Below are 22,719 nucleotides of genomic sequence, written 5' to 3'. Positions count from 1 at the left end.
GATTCGTGTGTATTGTGTCATCAATGATTAAGTGGATGTGTTTTTCTCTACTTTGTCCCTACAGGGATCTAACTTTGCTTCAGATTATACTAGAGTCGATTCTGGGTATGATGCTTAAAGTGAAGGATTTCCAAGACTTTTCTTTTTCTGATTTTTACCAGATATTTGATCTTCGCCCTTAAATGTTTAGTATGATATGATCTTTGGGTTTTACTGAGTTTTGGAAGGCTTTTAGTGCTTTATTTTTGTTTCTGATTGATTACATTATTTATATATAGTATTCTAATGACTTATAATAATCAATTTTATATGGATAATACATATATTTTATTTATAATGTAATTTGTTTCTATCCAGTTGCATAATTTGTACCCAACTTAAATGCAATTTCAACCATATTTTGAGGTATCCCTTCTTCATAACAAACATATAACTCTCGTTTATTTGGTTCTTTGAATAATCTCCTAAAAATATTAATACATTTTTATATGTTGTTAAATAATTATCTTAAAGAAAATACTCACCCTGTGACCCAGAATGTTATCAAGTAAGATTTTTTTGGAGAATCTGTATTTGATGTAGGTATTTGAAATAAAACACCTATCTCATTTATTTCATTTTCATCCTAAAACATGATTATAGTTATAAACTAACTGTCCTGCCTGATGTCTATGCCAAAAGTTTGTAAAAAAAAAAAAAAATGTAAATGCCATATTTCTTTTAATTATAATATTAACATCTATATATATAAAAAAGGAGACAAAAAATTCGAAATTGCATCAGTTGAGAATGGCTGGGCCGATTTGGCTCAAATTTTTTTTAAATAATAGAGAATGTCTGGGAATGGGTTTATAGCATACATTATGGACCTAACTCCTGTGAGTTAGAGATTTAGAGACAAAAACTGAGTTACACCGGTTGCGCCCTCTAGCAGATAAAAATATAAATCTATATATATAAAAAATGTATAACAATTCATCAATTGAGAACGGCTGAACCGATTTCGCTCACTCTTTTTTTGTTTGGGTCGTAATTGCCAGGAGAAGGTTCTTAAGGGTGAAAAAATTGAGAAAGTTATCGGGTTAGAGAAATATGATGAGGGTGTGATGAAATTAAAGTGGTGCCATCTGCCCAGTAAAAAGTAAAATAAATAATATTAATATTTTTTGGTAGTCAAAGGCAACCATTTAAACAAACAAGTGCTCTCGAGAGCAGCTGGATTTATTTTTAGGATGGACATTTTTGTTTATTTATAAATGGTAGTAGTATGTATTTGTATGTTCACTGCCAGCATTTACGCGGTAAAAAAACTGTTCAAGCGGAAATATTCCACTCCGAGAACACCGATTTACCGCGTTACACAATACGGTGATTACACAAATTTGTCCGTCTATTTGCCCCTCGCACAAAAATATTTACCGCATCAACTATTTTTTTATTAGATTTTCTGTTTTTTTAATTTTTCAATCAAATATCGCTAAATTTTATAAAAATAATATTTCAAGTAAAGAACACAAATTATTTAATAAACTTTTTTTATAAAAATTTAAAAAAAACTGAAAATCTAATACATTCTTAAACAGCTGGACCGATTGCGGCAAAATTTGGTACAGAATTTTATTAGACATATGGGCAGAAGATATGCTAAGTTAGAAAGTGTTATGCCTAAATATCATTGAATTGAATATTTAAATTGTCAACATTATATTGAAAAAACGAAGAAAATTACATAATGATATATGAAATTGAATATCGTTGTAAGATTATAATATATTTTAACCACTATCTATCATTATGTATAAAAATATACTGCTAGCATCATCACATGAAATGAATTTAACACACAATATGAACTATGGACCATAAAAGAGATAGGATTTTTAACGGGCTACGAAGTGCACGGGTTCAGCTAGTAATTATAACTAATGGCATTCACTTACATCAACATTTTTTTTTTTCAAAAGCTGAAAAAATCTTACGTGTGTCACCTTTTAACTACCAATTGGATTTGAAAAATAAGTACCACCCAAGGCTAAAAAAATCTATCTTTTATTCAAAATGTTCCAGTAGTCTTTGAGTCTTTTAACTTCAGATAAACTAATACTCATTTTTAGCTAGCTATACTATCAGTGTAAAAAAAATAAAATATAGTACAATATAGGTGTATCTTTCTTGGTTTAGGTAAACATGCTTTGTCAGCTAATTCGATAAAGACAGATAATTTGCCTGTGGTGGATTGGATATAGCATTTAGAATATATCAGACATAGTTCAACCTGCTTTCTAAGCTTTTCCGACATCTCCAACTGTTGGAACTTTTGAGTCCAACATCTATAATATTGGTAAAGGGATTTGTTACTGTTATTGCCTGTCTTTGTTTAATGCACCTGCAACATAAGTTTCTATACGTGTTCTTTGCCAGAAGTACCAATTAATCTAATGCAGTGATAAGGATTCTAAAAACAGAATTGAATTAGTCATCAAGACTTCTTGAGATTGACTTTCCTACATTTTTGATATTGTCTCCCAAATTTCTCAAACATTATGTTAAAAAACTGTTGTTATTAAATTTTCAGAGAAGTTAAAATCAAAAAATTAAAAATGTGGAAGTTGATTTCAAGTAGTCTTGATGTCAAATTCAAATCTGTTTTTAGAATTCTTATTGTTTCACTATATCCATCAGTACGTTTGTCAAAGAAGATGGTTAAAATCCTAAAACAAGTGTGTGTTAGACAAAGACGAAAAATTACGGTATTGAATCCCCTTAAGTAGTTTTTTAGTACCTATATAAGCTACAAGCTAACATTCAAATATATTTGTTTTAAGATATAATTTCTACAAAATGAAACAAACACAACATATTGGTACATGCTTTTACCTTATCTGCCCGAGTAAAAAACGGCAACCATTTATATATAATACTTAATTATTGTCCTATTACTGTTATAATCTGTAAGCTGTAACCAATATCCACCATTTATAAAAAAAAGTCCAGATTGAATCAACTGGGTCCAATTTTTAATCTGAAAAACCATCCAGGAGACCCACTCAACAATTTCATCAAATCGATCCAACTGTTTGGTAGATCAGTGACATGCACAGTAATTACACACGTACAGAAAAATCAAATGTAATATAGAGATAAATATTTTTTTTCTCATTTATACCTGATTAGAATCATCGAATAAATTTCGTAACACAGTAACAGTTGACTTAAACTTTTCATCAATATTTTTAAATAAGTCTTTGGTTTTTAAATTATGTTCATTGTAAATTGATGGTGAACATAGCATAACACCAGTGTGGCAGTTTATGTCAAGATAACGAAACAGCATACTTAATTTACCTAAACCAAATCTGAAAATATATTTTTTAATTAATTATATTAATTACTAATCATTCAATAATTTAAACCATTTACTTATTTGGAGACACTGACGAATTCTTTATAACATCGGTCATGTCTATTGACCGTGACCCATCCTAAAATTTAAACAAAATATTTTTTAGTATTATAAATTATAATTATTTAGTATTCATCAAAGAAAGAAAACATTCATAATATTACTGAAATAGTATTTTCATCTTCAGAATTATCAGACCACTCAATTGATGAAGCTTTCATCATGCGTTCAGCTCGACGGCCAAATACTGGACCTTGTACATACATGCTGTCTTCTGTGCTTGGCGCTCCACTACTCGTTAAACTTGTTTCTGAACATGAATCTATCTGCCTAGAATCTGTTTTAAAATAATTTTTTCTATTTATCTAAGTCAAATTCAATATACAATTTCAATTAATCTAAACACCGGCCACCGAGTGACTGCTACTATGCGGCACTCAAACTTCATCCATTGCCTTCACCAAACCTCAGGTTTAGCAGGCTGCCGATGCTGTTATCTACGCAATGCTGCAAATTCGGATATTTTGCACAGCAAATAGGTAGTAAAGTGGGAGAAAAATGGGTACAAAACCACAGAGCTCATTCATTAAGATGCGCCAAGGAGTAGCGCTGTCTCGGTGGCCGGAGTATATATTTTATACTTACCATTAAATAACTGTGAATTTGATGTAATGTCATTTTTGTGTTTTAGAATAGAAATTATTTCTGGTTTTCTGAATTGCAAACCTAAAAAAAATGTATTTAGTAGAACTAAACAAAGAAATAAAAGTAATAAATTACCACTTGACTGCTTATTATTTGCAAGCATATTTAACCCTGCACTTTTTAAGGTTTCTGTTTGGTATATTTGCATTATATTACCTTCAATCCTACAAAATAAAAATAAATTATTAGAATATTATGTATATTCATTTATTTAAACCACTGTTAGTCACTTCAGAGTATATTATTATGTAGTGGTCCTAAATTTCAGAAAATGTTTAAATTATTTTAGTGTACTTAAGAATATATTTTATAAGACTAATAGTAATTTAACTAAGGAAATGTAAAATTGTATTATTTATTACTGTGCTGGTCAAATAGAATTTTGGATAATCAATAGCTTAGAATGTACAAGGGAAAAATGTTATTAATTATTCAATGCATGTCACTAAATATGACAATTCCAAAGTGAAAATATGTTTGTAGCGGTTATTTATAACAATTAAATTTGTATTTTATTAATTATGCTTTACTAATGATGTTAAGAGGATGTCAGTGTACAATTTATTTTCTCTCTCTGGCCCAAGCAACATACACAGAATCATTTTTTAATGTCTTTAAGTAATATTAGAGTAAAATCATCGAAAACAAAAAACATAGCAAATAATATTTTTGGGGGAATGATATATTGATTTGTATAAATATTTCTCAAAACAATTAAACATCATTTAAATTGAAAAATGTTTTTTTGTTTATTTTGAAAGTCAAATACAAAATCAAATAACTAACTATAATATCGATATGTCACTTCAATATTATTCTTTATCTCTTTTGTAATGGGTGATTTTACTTTAAGATTAAAAACATAATTCTGCGTAAATGCATTTTATCTGTGTTGCACGTCGGCCAGAGAGAGAAAACATATAGTGGCGCTGACATCCTCTTAATGTTATTGCAATACAATATAATATATCATTATATAGTACCATTTTTCTGCAACTTCATCAACATTCATATTAAGAACATTTTCTAACGTATCTTCAGCTTCTTCCACATATTCAACATTGGGTCCATCAAATACTTCATTTCTGTATAAAAAAAAATTAATTTAATAAAACTTACATTTACCAAACTATACTTTTTATATTATTACTTTGAACAACTAGGACCAACTTCAAGGAGTGTTGCCATAAGATTATTACCACGTCCGACAATTAACAAATACCATTTAGATTTTGGCAGTGTATACACAGAGCCAACAAATGTACTATTAGATCTAACTGACGAAGGATAAACTCTTCGGAATATTATTAAACGTTCTAAATATTCTGATTTAGGTAGATGAAACAATCCATTTTGTAAGCAAAACATGTGAATATCCAATTGATCTTCATAATTCAAGTGAGATGACAATAGGTATTCCTATGATGGTGAATTATAATTTAACTAATGCAATTTGAATGTGGAATGTCCTAATTTAATTACCTTATAATAAATTGATGTACCAATGATCAAGTATGGTCTTGGTTCCCTGGTGTCTTCACACTAGTTAAAATAAAAAATAAAATCATTAAAATAAATATTTCTTGAACAATTAACAATTTGTATAAAATAGACATACCACATAATTGGCTTCAAATTCATTTAATATATCATCAAGTTCCATCTGAAAATAAACAATAACAAAATCCATATTCAAATACAAAAAAAAGTTTATATTTACTTGAATACTTCTTAGCAATGGAATACTCTTAGAGGCAGGTAAATATTTTTCAAAGTCATGAGAATTTTCTATATTATGAAACATATTGATATCATATAACTCTGAGAATATAATTGTAAAGTATTTATCTAATGAACAATGATTATCTTCATTTGAAAAGCAACTAGAATATAAAATGTATGTACTTTATGCTTAGTAAAAGAAATTAAGTATTTAAATAAATTATGAGTATTGGTAGATAAAAAAATTACCTATTTAAATTGTCATAGCAAAAACATAAATTTCTAACTATGTTGGAAGCCATCCAATCAGCATAGGTTAAATTTAATCTAATCAAACATAAAAACATTTATAAATTTATTATGTAGATTCATTTCATATAGTATTTACTTTAAATCTGGTGCAATAAAAATAAATGTGCCTTGTCCTTCGAACAAAAATATTGAATGAACTAGCTGATCATCACATATCATTGATATACTATAATATTAAATAATAAATATTAAAAATGTATTATTGTTGGGATTTTTAAATCGTTTCACCTTTTAGTCTGAGTTTTGACAATTTGTGGAACAATATGACTAATGGTTTGAAAAGCTCCTTTAATTTGATTGAATATGGATGATGGACTAGGATACACATATATAGCATTTGAATTTTCAGATGTCAGGTACATGACAGCCAGAGGATATTTAGCAAGTTCTGATACAAATTCTTCATTAATAGTTTTCAAAGATAAATAACTTGATAACTGTTGGTTATTGTGTTTGTCCACGTCAACTAAGGTAACTGCCACTCTTTGAACAACTAACATAACCTAATGGAGTAATAAATTAGATTGTATAGCTTTTATAATTATTCAATATTAAGTTTCATAATGAATTACAGTAGTTGGTGGAGTTATGTTAGATAGAATTTGATCTAAAGTTTTGGCTGTGACAACTTCTCCATTGATCATTTTAAGCCAATCTCCTATGCATAATATAATATGATAAAATAAAATAATATAATTTTGATTTAATCATGTATCAAAGTACAATAATACCTATTTTTATAGATCGTTGGTTATCGACAGGAGTATTTGGAATAATTGATGCCACCATTATACGCGACCCATCTTCAAAAACTGTAGTCGATAAACCCAATAACTTTTCAGTCAATGTAGCTCTTCTTCCAAGATTACCATGACTATCATTTTCAACTTCAACAGTGACTTCTCTAACTTCGCCTTCCTATGATTAAAGACATATAATATAAATAAACACATATCTGTATTTTACCTAAGAGCTAAGGTTTATACTTGAGTGTCTAAGAAAGTAACTTTATTAGAGTTTCCAGTATGTTTAGATCCATCATTTCTGTCTCTACTTCTTTTCTTACGCTTTAAAAGCTTAACCAATTTGCCTGCCGTGGTTTTGGTCTTTTTTGGTTCATCATTCGATTCAATCATATCGTGTTTGGTATATTTTGTCTGTTTTCGTGGTGAACATTTAACATAAAATAGTTCTCCTTGGTCATTTATTTCATTTTCCCACTCAAAATCCGAACTTGAGAAATAATAAATATTATAAACTATTCAATTTTTTTTATGATAAATATATTTTCTTACACATTTGAGTTGACATCATCACATTCACAAGATGAATGGGTTGAAGAACTATCAGTATCACTAAGGTATGTTTTAAAAGATTTACCATAAACATTATTTTCATTCATATTTAAAAAAAACGAACGGAGACTTGAACAGTGGTATACTAAACAATATAAGAATAAAATACATTTTAAATAAACAACATACCATATGAGTAACAAGGTATATGAAATAACATAAATAATATTGTGACTAATTCAAAGTACCTATAGATAGTTGTACCTGACACCTGTTGTCCAATAGTCCAATTTTCTAGTCTTAATTATTATTATACTAAATAGTAGATAGCACAATTACCTATTGTTGTAGGTATTATGATTATGAATACTTATAATACTTGTACCTCGGTCCAATTAATACTATAAATGTAAAATGAATAATGATTTGTTCGGACGAATATTCTTGTCAAATGTAAATTCTTGATAGCTATTATCAAAGTATCTAATTTCTTGATAATGGATAGAAAATTATAATTGATTGATATTAAACAATTTATTATATTATCATCATTCATTCATTTATCAGTCATCTGACGACAGACAAATAGACAATACAAATATATAGTAAACAAGTAAACTCAATAATTAAACACTTGTGTTCACTGCAAGGATATGATTTATTGAACAGGTCAAAAATAGGAAAATATGTAAAAATGTACCTAATGGCATCTCTTTAATCTATATTACCTACCACATATTCGACATATTATTTCATCAATACAACTCCATACTATTTTATATTTTCTTAAACTATGTTATAACTACTTACTATATACACTATGATATGGTTGCGACATTTCATTCTTTACTAAACAGTTAACATACTTTTACTTTTGTCTTTTTATACCAACAAATAAAGGATAGGGAAACGATGGTTCTCACTCGCACAGAAACTTCCGAGTGACAAAGAAACAACAGAGAAAAAAGAATAGTTATAAATATGTTTCAGTTAACAATGTATGGTATTAGTTAGCGCCAGGTCAGCTTAAAAATTTTGGCCCGGTAAATGGGTAATAATTAATTTTCAAATATTAATTTTATGACCATTCAAATAATCAACTATAGATACACTTTCCTTTCAGAAAAGATGATGAAATGAAACTAACATTTTCTTAATATTTATAACTGCCTCAAAAAGTGACGATGGTCAAAAATTTATTTTTTACACAACTATTAAATCATTTAAATCAATACATTCATCGCTCTGCAGCAAATATAAAAACATATTTTTTAACATTTTTAGGGATAATTAAAATCATGTGTAGGTATTACTGTATAGTAGTAGCCAGTAGGTACTATATTAGGCTTGTGCAGTCAAAATTACATACAAAATACGACAATAAACAACATAGACGCTCAAATAAATATTATCAAATAATTAGTAATCCAAATACATGGGCGCAGAGTTTTATAAACGAGGATCGGCTCACAGGGAATTTTCTCACCTTCCCAGTATCCTGGCGGGCCAATTCGACATTGATATTATACCATATTATATACCTAGTTATGTGTATTTGTGTTAAATTTGGCTCAGGATTTTGTACAATTCATATTATAGATCTCATGATTCCAAATCCATGAGTTTACTACGATGGCATAAATTAAGATACATAATATAGTAGGCACCTAAATAAATTTAATAATATATATTGTGAATTGTGATATTCGCCTAGACGGAAGGTCAATTGACTTACCTATATGACCGTCTCACTCCAATTATATTATTTTCATATCAGCAGATTTTTTCTACTGTAACGTCTGTAACACCTACAATACTCACTAAAAAATGTTTACGATTTTTTTTGTCATGACTATAATTCTACGTCTATAACACCCAATGGATTTTAAACTTTAAAATGGTGCATTTAAAGTATAAATTCTAATTCCGACTTCTGTTTAGCAGCAGCTCTGTTGCTAATTTGTGCTAATTGTGACTAACAATTTTTAATTTTTTTTCGCTACAATAAAAACAACTTATAAAGAATCTTGTATTAAATTTTCAAGTTTTTTTGGTCATCCAAAATTTTTTTACCGATACTTAAAAAAAAATTCTCAAAAAATTCGAAAATTTCAATGGCCTAAAAATAACTCAAAAAAAGTCAAAGTTTTTTGAAAATTAAACTCTATTTAAATGACACTAACATAAACATTTGGTACAAATTTCAAGTACCTATTTACAGTGATTTAGTTTTTGAATCACAACCATATAAAAAAATCGATTTGGTCGAAAATTGGTTTTGTGTAAAGATTCCCGTTTTTCTGTCATCTTTTTTTTTTGTTTTTCTCGATTTTTTTGAAAACTGTTTGAAAATGTTTACTTCTGACCTCTATAATGCACCAAGGATATTCACTTTTACATCGGAAACCACCCCCAAAGTTTGAAATCGAAGCATTCTTTCGACTAGTTATGCTGTACACAGATACAGAAAAAAAAACACACATCATTGTAAAATCAATACATTCATTACTTCGTTCAGAATCTAAAATGTATTATGTAAATTTGAAAATGTTAAATGTAAGAAGCAAAATTATATAGATATAATTTATATAATATATGTTCCATAGAGGAATAGACTAATGATAAATAGCTGATGAAATTTGTAAGTATTAATTTGTCATTTGTTAAAATTAAATTGAATATATTTATTTATGTTTTTCTAAATTATTCAAAAACACCAGCCATTATTTGTTTTTGACACTCCCCTTCTCTTCAAAAATCAAAACTACAAACTAGATTTAATTTACCTCGGAAAATATATTGAAGTTGAAAATCAAAGTGTTTTTTCTAATATAAAAACTGTCATAGACGGAGGATAAAAAATAAAACAAAATTCACATCATTATAAAATTAGTATATTTATTGTGTAGTTTAAAATTACTAAAATACGGAATTTTCATGTAAAATTAGTTTTTAAGAAATAAAATAGGTAAATATTTATGTTGTTATACTTGCTAAATTGTGTATTCAATATTGTAAACATGAAATAAATACTATTTTTCATTCAGCATTTATTTTTAAAACTTAAACGATATAATATAAGTACCAAAAGAAAAACAAATGAATATACTAGACTCTAGAGCATCTAGTCACTATAGTAAAGATTGTCCAACAGATACAATTTTCTATATTGTCCTCTATTATCATTTATCACAGATTGAAATATTACCAGTAGAATGATGATTATTATCTATGTCTGTGAATAGGTAATATGAGTAAATATTAAAATACTATTAGTAAAATATTTAAGAATATGTTTTAATTTTAATATTACATGTAATAATGATTATGTTTTATTTTATATAAGAGGTTTTGAAACATACTATTTTTGATAAGAATTAAGAAATCTACATTCAATAAAGTAATGAATTTATTATAAAAATCCACGCCCTATTTATTACTATTGGCCATTAGGCATTAGTACAACATTACAAGTAATTATTGATATACTTTTAAGACTTTAAGTTATGACATAATATTTTATTGCATATAAAACTTATATAGTAGAAATGTAGAATGATATTGTTTATTTTACTATTATCATATAAAATATTATTAAAAATTATTCATTATTCTATAGAAATAATATAATAGTCATAGATTTATTTTGTACGTTGTTTCTTTAAAGTAGGTTTTTGGAATACTTGTTTCATACCAGCTGCTTGATTAGTATGAAATTTTAAGTTTTGTGCAGTTTCAGATACCCAGGGAGAATCAAAACTAGTTGTGTCTTGATCAACCAAATGTGTATATTTTGTACGTCCACTACGACCAAAGTTTTTAACCTAATCAAAAAACAAATAGTACAATAATGTTGTATAATTTAAACTGTATTGATAATGTTTGTGAAAGCTTACTTGCATAACTTTAGGCAAAATTGTCTTATCAAAGTGATCTTCAAGAGTGGCTGATGAATAATCTCTTTTGAAAATATCATTTTCTTCATCCTATAAAAAGATTAATAAGAATAAAATAAAATAAAATTAGTGAATATTTAAAGAAAATGTAATATAAATAATATTATACACAATGTTTGATGAATTTAATAATACTAACCAAATAAAATACTCCACGGTGATAATATTTTTGCATAAATTTGTATTTGCCTTTAGCTGCTTTATTAGTAACTTGTTTTGGATTGAGTCGTAGTTCTAACCTTCTCTCTTCTTCGGTTAAGTTCCTAAGGCGCTCTATTTCTGCCTTTTCAAATTCTCGCCTAAAATAAATATAATTTTAACTTATACTAATTTAATTGTATATAAGTTAAAAGCACATTGCTCAACTGATAACATACAATTTAAGAAGTAAAATATTTTTCTAAAAATGTAAAAGCTTAATAAATGTTTAAATATATATATTATTATAAACATTACTGTTCATGTTCTTCTCTGTCTCTTTTAATGCGTTTTAATTCTCTAAGTTTCCAAGCTTCATATTCATTTTCATCATTTTCATCATCTGTGTTTACATCATTTAAACATGGTTCAGAAAGTGCGCTATTTGCTTTTGATAAGGATTGTTCTTTACGAATTTCTTCTTCAACCATCTAATTGTGAATAGTTATATTAAATAATTATAGTATACCAACACTTTGATCTAAGCAGTTAGGGTTATATTAAATGCAGTATTTATTAAACTTTGGTTTTATTTACAAATTATTTCTATTGATAGAGCAATAGTAATTAATATTTACTAATCATTTTCTATTTTTTATTTGGTTTGTTTAGTTACAGGATCATCCTTAAGTGGTATACAAATTCTTAAGCTTACAAAATATGGATATCAAGTATGTTTAATAATTCAAATAATCAATTATATGTATAATCTAAACATGAAAATAAAACGATGATACTAAAAAGGCTTCATGTATAATTTAAAAAATATAAACATAATTAAGGTTGTTGAATTTTTAATGAAAAATGCTCACTAAATTACTTATTTTTTTGGAAAGCTGTTTGTATTGAGTGTTTTGAAATATTCAAAATCAATTCATAGATTTTGGCTAAGCATCCTCAACCAATTTCAAAAAAAATTGGAATAACAAAATTTCAACTAGACTTTTCATTATTAGTGAACGAACTACAATGTCCAATTTCCAATTAAATAGTAGTGAAAATATTGTTACAAATTTCAGCGGCGTAGATAGGATTTTTTTCTGGGGGGGGAGGGGGGTTTAAAAATATATTTATGACACAAATTACCAGTTATTAGTTAAACTAAACGTCATTTTTGTTTTGTTTCAAATTGGTATTAATTCCATCATCGAAAAATGCAAAAAAAAGATTACTTTAAAAATAATCAGTATCACAGAAGATAAAATACCGATATAAAAAGTTTTTTTTGGGTGGTTGGGAGGGGGGGTAGAAACTCCTCAACCCTCCCCCCCTATCTACGCCACTGACAAATTTTTGGAATTAGAATTATTTATTACTTTTAATAATATTATTGTGTATTTAAAATGTATGGTGATAAATAATTTAAATTTTGTAGATACTTTAAAGAGGCCACATAGAATACCTTTGTGGGTTAGGCATCACAAAAGTGAATTTAAGAAGGAAATACCTAAATATTTATTGTTATTTAATATTACTCTTAATGTAGCTCTGCGTCTTTCTTCGGCCAACTTCTTTTGCTCATATTCTAATTGTTTTTGTTTTATTTCTTCTTTTTCTTTTTCCAATATAGTAACACGTTCTTTCTTTCTTACAAAAATTGGCTTAAGACGAGGACCAGTTTCTTCATCAGATGCTAAAATAAAATTATAATTTTATATTATACCAATTAAAATTTGTTAATATATCAATTTACCAGAATAGTCTTCATACTCTGAAGATTCATCACTATCATCATCATCTGAACTATGTCCTTCATCTTCTTTTTCAAGTACTTCATTCATTTCCTAAAATTCAAAATAATGTTCATTTTAAGATAAAATTGTATTTAATGTATGCATATTTTGATCAAAATCTGTGAAATAAAACAAACATGAAATCACCCCAGGAAAAATCCTTTTAAACATTATTTTATTATTCGATGGTGATTGGAATGTATAATATGTATTATAGATTTTATAAAATTAGAATGGTTTAATATTTTTAACAATTTCACATTTATAATACAATATGTAAATGAAATTTAATTACTAATCAATAACTAATTAAGAAAAAATTGCAATTTTCTGGAGGATATTTAATCCAATTAAGTAGATTACCTTAGTTTATATCCAATATACTTATTGTATATGTAAGTTAATAGTTTCAAGAGTCACAAAAAAGTAAATTATATTTTAGTTCTATAGATACCTTTTCTTTAGTTTGATTCAAAACTCTTTGTCTCAATTGTTGTCTTCTTTTTTCTATTTCATTGTCGCTAAGTTCTCCATCATCATCATTACTGTCTTTTTCATCACCAGATACCTGTCTACGACTCCTGCGATTGCGTTCAACATCAGATTCATCATCAGATGAATCATCCTTTATAATTTGTGGCTCATGCAAAAGTCGCCTATCTTTATGGCCATGTCGGGCAGTTAAACCTCCTAAACGTTTGAGACGTGCATCATTTAAGACATCTGATGGTAAATGAATCATCTGTTCTGAATCAAAATTAGTGGTGGGAGATGCACCCCGCACTTTACGAGAATCCAAAAAGTCATCATCATCAGATTCTTCTTCAGATGTAGACTGTGGAGCATATTCTGGACGTTTGCCTTGGACATATCGGTGAACTTTCACCTTTTGCATTGACACTTCACCTAAAAAACCAAAACATTAAACTTAGATGCTGCACAAAAACATAGGTAAGTAATTAAAAGTTTTTAATATTACCTTTCTCATTTCGCACAGGAATAGCACCAGCCGTACTTTGAATTTCTTCCATTTTAGTTGATTTTGTGTATACAATATATAATTATTTTCCAATCAAAAAATATAATTTAAACTTTTTCTTAATTGTTTTACGGTATAAGCTATTTTATTATTTTTATCATATAAGATACTATATATCATTTATCAGTATTTTTTTTATTTATCAATTTAAATATATCTGTGAATGTAAATAATGATAATATTTTCAAAGTGATAATAGGCGAATGCCGGTGACCATGTACTTTGCCCGAGCTCTGCTGTAAATTACAGCCTGTAATTTAGAATATTGCTGTCTGCTGACCTATCTTTTTGTGATTATTTTTATTAATTATTTTCTTTATTATTATTATTAAAATATTTTAATATACTATTTTTATAACAGTTGAAAATTTACTGTGAGTAGAGATATATTATTAATTACTATTAGTTCGGTACCAATATATAATAACAGCCCCGGCAGCCCCTACATTTTTCACAAAAATTCGTACTACACCTACACGTCATCTTTTAACGTATCATGAGATAATACAGAACCGTGGGGGGCTAAAAAAATTTTATTTTTTAAAAATGTGTATAATGTATTCTGTACTACCTAGTATTACTATCTAGCAATAGTCTTATTTATTAGTATTTAGTAGGTACACACTTCTCGAATCCGTAGTGCACACTTTAAATTTCGGATTACACACTTTGTGTTGGGGTTCACTAAAAATTAGGGCAACTATATTTTTTAGCATATTGACTTGATTAAAAATAAAAATTCAAAATTATAATAATTTTCATGTGGTTATGAGTAATATTGTAGTTTAGGGATTTTTTTCTGGGGTTTATCGGAGGAATATTTCCAGGGATTTTTATTCCAATTACCGAATATTGTAACTGATGATAATATTTTATAATATTTTTTTAGTTACATTTCTACGCATAATTATTTGTAACCACAGTGCACACTGGCCACACTGGACACGGCTAAAGTTAAATAACATAAAGGATTATAATATCTTATTTTTATCACGATGTAGAAAAGATATCTTCTATTTTGTCTTCTTTAATGCGGTCGATAAAGAATATGGTTATTGGTTATCTAATGGAATATTATCAGCGGTTATCATTGGAGGTCGAATGTTACATGTGTTTGATGCTAGTCATAACTGTGGGAAATGGTAAAAGTAAAAAATTAAAAAACAAAGATATCTATCTCAAAAAAGTCTAAACAGCCATATTTTGTCATGTAAACAGGTATGTCATTGCCACATTCTGTGCTGTGTCGGGCATGATTCCGATTTGGAATTTTCGAATGTCGAGTTCTCGATTTCCGTAATTCTGTAATTCCGTATCCCTGTGACGAGTTAAATTACTAGAATTCAATTGTTATTCATCAATTAATAGGTATATTAAGTTAACCATGATGGTACTATTTAATCACTGTATGTTTAGAATTTATTTTTTAATACTTAGATACCTTCATACTACATTTGTACAGTATAGTCTAAATAATTATTTACAGGATTTTTTAAAGTCGATTTGGCGTTTTAGATGGTGCTTGGATCTTCAGTTTAAGCTTGCGGTAAATTTTGTTTTGTAATTAGTTTTCTTTAACCCATCGTAATACAATTTCAGCACATGCGTATTTGTTTTATTTATTGGAACTCCTTTGTGCATCATAGATAAAACAAATTCATATAAAATCATTTATCTTGGAGTGATCTTTGTGTAAAATTATCTAGATGTTTAATATATTTATATTAGAATAATTTTAAAGGTTTGATGTGTAATTTATATTTTAATATTATTTGACTTTATCTCCGACTTAAAAAATCTAAAATAAAGTTAGGAAATTTAAATGGTTGTAGAAAATGTTGAAACAATATTTAGACAAATTTTCAAGTTATATCTTAAAAATTATTCTCTATAATTTTTGCAACGGGTGATGTTATTCCAACATTAAAAACAGTTTTTAATGAATATGTTTTGACTATGTTTTATGTGGACCGGAGAGAAAACAAACATGCATTAAAATAATTTTAAAAATTAAATATTTTAAGGTTCACAGTAATTGTATAACTATCCGCAAGTCAGGTTTTTTTAATATTCCATGTTAGGACCCCTTACAACATTAAGTTTAGCAACAGACCTCCTAACCAATCAAAAAAAAAAAATGTCCAATATTAAAAAATAATAATTTAATGTTAATTTAATAAAAGTGTTATAACAAGTATTCCTAAGTTGTTATAATTACTTTTATACTTTTTATGAGATAAAATTCCCCAAATATTTTTAAAAAATATAAAAAAATTATTCTACAGACCATCAATTAACCCTTAGGATGATTAATTATACTATACTAGAATTAAATATAGCATAAAAATATATGGTATTTATTACAATTCAATAATAATGAATACATATTCAACTTAATAAATTGTTATTTTAACTATATTTTGTTTTAGATTTCCTGTTCTTCAATTTGAATACTTCAAAAATGGATGAACCGCCAGAGGTAACATATTTATTGGTTTACCTACTATCCATTTTATGTCTTAAAATTTAAAACATAATTACTTTAAATTAATTTGCAAAAATACTTGTTTTAAATCTGACCTTTCTTGATATAATATTCAAAGTATGAATAAAGTTTATAGAAAAATTGTGGGAAATTTATTTTTAGTTTATATTTTATAGATACTCGTAAAGTTATTAATGATAATCAAAACCAATTTCAATATTTAATTGTTTACAAAGATACAAAGAAAAGTTTCTGTTGAAATAATATTAAAAAAAAATTTAAACTTAAAATAATAATATACAATAAAACCTCACTAACACGGACCTTCGGTAAGACGGAATAAATTTTTTGGTCCCATTTCAAATTTCATATAATTTTATCCCGCTAAGACAGAAATCTCGCCAAGCCGGTAACGGATACGTTTTTGTAATGCAAGTTGATGAAAACCCTCACTATGACGGAAATATAACATGATTTTTATGTAATAAATTCATTTTTGTATTGTCGATACCCATAAATAATCGATGTACTAGTGCGTACAATGACATAAAAAACTAATAAAATCAATATGTATACAGTATAGGTACACTATACAACTTTATTACCTGAGTTGCATGGTTTTGTATTAAATCGTATATCGTTACGTTTGTGTTGTTTGTAATCTTTAATTTAATTCAATTCAATTTTTTTAACCCCATCAAGAGGAAAACCCTGTTAACACGGAAAAATTTCATAGACCCGTACGATTCCATCTTATCGAGGTTTTACTGTATATGTAAATGGTATAAAAATAGAAAATGTTGTTGTTTGTTTATTATCAAAATATATGTAAGGTTTTAAGAGGAGGTGGCACAGGGAGTTAAAATTGTAAAATGCTTGTATATCTTAAAATGCTCATAAATCACTTGAAGATTAAAATATAATAAAAAGTCTATGAGATGTCTTAGATAACAATCTTACCTTTAAATTGTATAAGCCGTCAATTCACTTTAATTTTTAAACTAACGGAGTTAAACGAAATCTGCTGAGTGCAATGGTGTAGTTAGGAATTTGGTTTGGGGGTGAATTATATGCTTTTAGAAAAATCTGTAAGCTTCATATAGTAGACCTACCCCACCAAATATAAAATGTTAGAAGTAAAATAAAAGTTTTGGAGGGATCTATCCTCCTCATCCACCCTTAATTAAACCCCTGGCTGAGTTTAAAGTTTGTTATATTATACACTTATAAAACAGATCCAACACATGCGCTCATGTGAGTTGCGAATGCCATGTTTTCAAAATATTATGTATTAATTCTTTAAATATACATTATGTTCCTTAAATGTACCACTAAATATTTCAGCCCAATAATCATTGATTGAAATACAGTTTGCTAACGCATGTGCATACTACAAGAGTTAAAAATTAAAATTTTTCCTATAATGTGTACCTCAGTAGCCCCACGATTTTTTAGCAAACCGTATTTCAATCAATGATTATTGTGCTGAGATATTTAATGGTACATTTAAGACACGGGATACACTGTTTATTAAAAAACGTAAATGTGATAAAATAAGCAACATACATACAATTATGAAAATAATAAACATATATTATAAATAATATTTATAAAGTTTACCAAATTATGTGTGGTTTATACACATTTTACTTAGCTTGGCAAAGTATTAAACAAAAATTGGTTTTTAAACAGTATGTAAGTTTCATATTTCTTTTGTTCTTCAAATTCCATATTATTGAGAAAATAATTTTATCTGAACTAAAATAATTTTTTTACATTAAGAAAAAGAAAAATTAAAGAATTTGTCATGTTTAATTGTTAATTAATTATTCAACTATATTTTAAAGAATACTCCAGCAATAGTTCCTCGAAAATATCAACTTGAGCTTCTAGAGGATTGTAAAAAAGCTAACACAATTTTATACCTACCTACTGGAAGTGGGAAAACGTATATAGCTACTATGCTTGTAAAAAGCATGGGTGATTGTTTAACTAAGTATGTTAACAAACTATTTTTTAAATATTTCCAAGTAAGGCAGATTAATAAAATATTTAAAATCCTAATCAGACCAATAGGTCAAGGAAAAAAATGGACATTTTTTATTGTCCAATCTGTACCACTAGTTAGCCAACAAGCAGAAAACTTAAGAAGGCACTTGCCATGGAATATAGGAACATTTAGTGGTGATATGAATGTTGACTTTTGGTCTCAGCAGCAATGGAATCAAATATTAGATAAATGCCATGTGAGTATCATGATTTTTTTGTAAATGTATTAATTAGGAATTAGTGTATTAAGGCAATAAATTAATTAAGTAAGGCAGGATTGTTTACAAAAAAAGCATATGATAAAAAAAACTCTTGAATGAAACAATGCTTTATTTGTAAGATTGTAGAAATAAATTGAAAATAATGCTATGGTACAATATTTATTAAATAGTTTTAAAATTAGAAATATTTGGTAATTTTGGGTAAATAAAAATTATTTTTTATCCTTAAGTACATCAGTACAATGATTCTAATACTAAAGTAAATTTTTGACCCATCTTAAACACATTATTTAAATGTTAATAATACATTTATATTAATTGTAATTTTGATTTTTGGTATTATACTTTATAAGTTATATTATTATATAATTATATAAAAATATTGTTGTAACTTATTTAAGGGAAAACCTTAAAAGAGTGCTAGATAAGTTGGGCAGTGTTTGTGTTTTAAAGTAACTAATATTACTAATGATAAATGTGGTTCTTAGTAATTAATTAGTTTACGTTAATCATTTTATAATTTAACTTGTAATAATCAATAAAGTGAGTGTGAAAGGTGCAATTTTGGCTGCATCTGCTAGATTATCATTATCTATTTAACAATAATGACAGCCAACAATCACAAATTAGGTTTATAACTTAAAGCATATAAGTGTTGTAAAGTACTTGAATTAAATATTCAAATATGTATTTTAATTACTTCTGAAAAAATGCTTAAAAAACATATTTTAGACACTCTCAAAATATCTACTATGTATTTAAAATCAAATACTAATTTTCATGTTTTCTTTAGTTTATATACATATTTTCTATTTTGATTTTAATCACATAAAACACAAAATAAATAAATTGAAAATCTATAAAAATCTATTTTTAAACTTTTCTAAACTTCAAATTCAAATACAGTTTGATCTGCTTAATTGTAATACATTGGGTGGCTACCAATTTGTCTTCATCATTTAACTGTCCTGATTAATCGAATAACTAATGAACTGTTGTCATTATTATTTGAAGTAGTACATTATATTGAGTAAAATTATTTCATAAATTGATTAGTTGATTGGTTTATTAGAAATATTTATTATAAATTAATTGATTGTTTTGTTAGGATGCTGAAAATTGTCCAATTTTTTCGTCAAAATTCAGCTTTATATTCTAACATGGGACCCAAAACCTGATCACCACATTCAGCTACATCAGAGTTTATTTTATTTTGTTCCTAATAAATAAAGTTAAATTGACTTAAACAAATATATTCGTTCAAAACTATGTCAATTGGTTCCCCTAAGCAGATTATACTGTGCTAGATAATAAAACCAAATTTGTAACCAAATATTTAATAGTTATAAAGATTAGAATAAGGAGACTAAACTAGTATGGCTACTCGCATGATAAAACGTAGCAAAATGAGTCGCACGATTAATCAACCACAGGTTAGGTTAGGTTAGGCTCTGTATACTAAGGTTGCTACTTTAATCCAGGTAGTATAGGGATTATTCACTTTTATTGCGTATTTTGTAAAATATATGCATTATTTCGAACGATGACCTATTATAATTTTATAGTTTGTAAAATTAAGCATTCATACATGTGAATATATGTTATATATTTCATAACATATGCTGTAAAAAATTAAAAATATATTGTATTGCATATACAAGTTAATTTAGATAAGTTCCTTTCTTCTTGGTCTAGTATTTTTTCTTTTAAGTGACTTTATTTTGGTTTGAAGATTTTTATCTTATTTTGGGCATCTTTTATATTATTTCCTTTAATTATTTGATAAGAAAAAAAGTGAAATATACATATATTCCTAAATATGCCATTAAATATTGTTTGGTTGGTGTATTCTTGATTTTAAAGTTTTAGATTTTGAGTGAAACAAACATTTTTATCATACAATACTGGGTTTGTCTATTTTATCAAATAGTTTTATTAGCATTACTATTTCATAAGTTTATTCAGGTATATTATTATATTATTTTTTTTGTTTTATTTTTTTTTAGATTCTGGTTTTGACTGCTCAGATATATTTGAATAATCTGCATCATGGTTACATGCATATCAAGGATGCTAATCTTCTTATTTTTGATGAATGTCATCATGCTGTAGCATTACATCCATTTAAACAAGTTAGTTAAATTTAGCGTTCCTTAATATATAATATATATACTATGAAAACTTTAATACTATACTCTGTTCACAATAAGACCGTGACCCGGCGGTGATCAGTTTTCGTCGGGCGGCGGTCAGACTCCATTCATGAGCATCGATCACGTGACCGAGGCTCTGGTGGCTACTATAGAACAAAAGCCACGCCCATGCGCAGAACTCAGCCGCCGGGTCACGGTCTTATTGTGAACAGAGTATAGGTGTCTGTTCAGTTTGTAAATTATGTATTTGGTTTGGGTTCAAAAGATGTTAAATTATGAGCAGAGTGTTGCTTGTATTGAATTTACATTAATATTGTCTTTATATGATTTTTTTGATAATATCACCTTTTGGGGCAGTAAAAATGTTTTTATTTTCTACTTCAACTTCTTTTCTGGTAGTAGTGCCATGCGTAAGAATTTAATATTGGAGAGAGGGGGTTATCATAATAATTGCGTATAATATTATAAACTGATTAATATGATAAATACATTTATTTACTTTCCATGTTGTAAGGGAGGGGGTTTAGTTAAACTTAAACAACAAACGAGCTTTCTAAAAGCCACTACAAAAGTTTCCACTTTAAACTAAATTACCATAAAAACCTTTTAATTTTAAATATGTCCATTCTTACATTACAAATTCCCCATCGTCTTAATAGAAACTGGATTAGAGATTTTCTAAAATAGAAAAAATAAATTTTAAATAAGTAAAAAATTTGATTATTTCTGACAGGGGCGGACTGAGGCCCTGAAGGCCCAGGTGGGTATAAGTTTTAAAACTACCAGAGAAGAGACTCATGTTACAATGTTTATTTTAAATTAAATAACTTTTTAAAGAACTTATAACAAAATGAAAAAATTCTGTAGGTTTATACTCAACTGTTAAATTTAACATAATAAATAAAACAAATTACTTCAATATAAAAATGTTTAAACTTTATTATACAAATAAAATGAATAAAAATTTTTTTTTTAGTAAATAGTAAAAAAACAAGTTTCTTCAATATTAAAATCTTAAATCTTTTTCAATACAAATAAAATAAAAAATTTTAAAAATAAATGTATTGTTTTTAATTTAAACACTAATTTTAATACTAATTACTATTATTGTTTTAAAAAATTAATAAATTACACATATTCCAAAAATGAATCTAAAATAACTTTCATAGCCTTTGCGGCTGCAGTCTGACTGTTCCAGTTACTTAATTTTTGTAAATAGTACCTATTGTAATATTGTAGTCTTCGTTTTCGACTTTTCATGGTAATGATTACTGTGTGGAATTGAAAAATTATTAAACATAATAAATATAGCTTGAGGCCCAAACATAAAATGTCTAGAGGGCCTGGGTGGGTATGGCCACTTACCTGCTCTGCCAGTCCGCCCCTGATTTCTGAGGTCCTTTTATAGTCTCCTATTCATGTGTTTCATGTTATTTTTGTATATACTA

The 22,719-nt window shown here is 27.2% G+C and overlaps 3 protein-coding genes across 11 annotated transcripts in view; 1 reads left to right on the top strand and 2 right to left on the bottom strand.

The window, feature by feature from the left end:
* Positions 1 to 218: 218 nt before the first annotated feature.
* in (inturned planar cell polarity protein) lies at positions 219 to 7,889 on the bottom strand. Of its 3 annotated transcripts, none has more exons than XM_089229745.1 (20): positions 7,686 to 7,889; positions 7,438 to 7,582; positions 7,129 to 7,375; positions 6,874 to 7,060; positions 6,715 to 6,800; positions 6,371 to 6,645; positions 6,219 to 6,308; positions 6,080 to 6,157; positions 5,829 to 5,991; positions 5,727 to 5,771; positions 5,591 to 5,650; positions 5,259 to 5,527; positions 5,092 to 5,193; positions 4,184 to 4,272; positions 4,049 to 4,129; positions 3,568 to 3,740; positions 3,421 to 3,482; positions 3,167 to 3,356; positions 525 to 625; positions 219 to 464 (listed from the first exon to the last, which is right to left on the bottom strand). In XM_089229745.1, the coding sequence occupies exons 2-20, from the start codon at positions 7,542 to 7,544 to the stop codon at positions 350 to 352; spliced, it is 2,520 nt and encodes an 839-aa protein (XP_089085871.1). In that variant the 5' UTR covers positions 7,545 to 7,582; positions 7,686 to 7,889; the 3' UTR covers positions 219 to 349. The 3 variants fall into 3 exon arrangements, with proteins under 3 accessions (XP_089085871.1, XP_089085872.1, XP_089085873.1); XM_089229746.1 differs by having other exon boundaries at positions 7,702 to 7,889; XM_089229747.1 differs by lacking the exons at positions 7,129 to 7,375; positions 7,438 to 7,582 and having other exon boundaries at positions 7,777 to 7,877.
* A 2,420-nt stretch (positions 7,890 to 10,309) lies between these two features.
* Positions 10,310 to 14,463, bottom strand: Mfap1 (Microfibril-associated protein 1). The gene is made up of 8 exons (XM_015517904.2): positions 14,304 to 14,463; positions 13,779 to 14,230; positions 13,285 to 13,375; positions 13,067 to 13,224; positions 11,850 to 12,022; positions 11,533 to 11,692; positions 11,334 to 11,423; positions 10,310 to 11,261 (listed from the first exon to the last, which is right to left on the bottom strand). The coding sequence occupies exons 1-8, from the start codon at positions 14,353 to 14,355 to the stop codon at positions 11,079 to 11,081; spliced, it is 1,359 nt and encodes a 452-aa protein (XP_015373390.1). The 5' UTR covers positions 14,356 to 14,463; the 3' UTR covers positions 10,310 to 11,078.
* A 907-nt stretch (positions 14,464 to 15,370) lies between these two features.
* Positions 15,371 to 22,719, top strand: part of Dcr-2 (Endoribonuclease Dcr-2) — a 30,349-nt gene continuing 23,000 nt past the window's right edge. For 2 of the 7 annotated variants that reach the window (XM_089228155.1, XM_089228154.1), the window contains exons 1-6: positions 15,528 to 15,731; positions 15,850 to 15,909; positions 16,793 to 16,842; positions 18,696 to 18,844; positions 18,917 to 19,094; positions 21,125 to 21,250. In XM_089228155.1, the coding sequence (XP_089084281.1) occupies positions 16,825 to 16,842; positions 18,696 to 18,844; positions 18,917 to 19,094; positions 21,125 to 21,250 (471 nt within the window). In that variant the 5' untranslated portion in view covers positions 15,528 to 15,731; positions 15,850 to 15,909; positions 16,793 to 16,824. Of the gene's footprint in view, positions 15,506 to 15,526; positions 15,770 to 15,830; positions 15,910 to 16,792; positions 16,843 to 18,695; positions 18,845 to 18,916; positions 19,095 to 21,124; positions 21,251 to 22,719 lie in introns of those variants that run through there. The other 5 variants (XM_089228151.1, XM_015517911.2, XM_089228150.1 and 2 more) reach the window with 5 other exon arrangements.

Source organism: Diuraphis noxia, unplaced genomic scaffold (assembly GCF_037042655.1).
Source record: "Diuraphis noxia isolate RWA-SAM2 unplaced genomic scaffold, SU_Dnox_SAM2 contig0005, whole genome shotgun sequence".
Classification (NCBI taxonomy): Eukaryota; Metazoa; Arthropoda; class Insecta; order Hemiptera; family Aphididae; genus Diuraphis; species Diuraphis noxia.
Note: the sequence above shows the minus strand (reverse complement) of the source record. Positions and strands in the feature narration are given on the sequence as shown.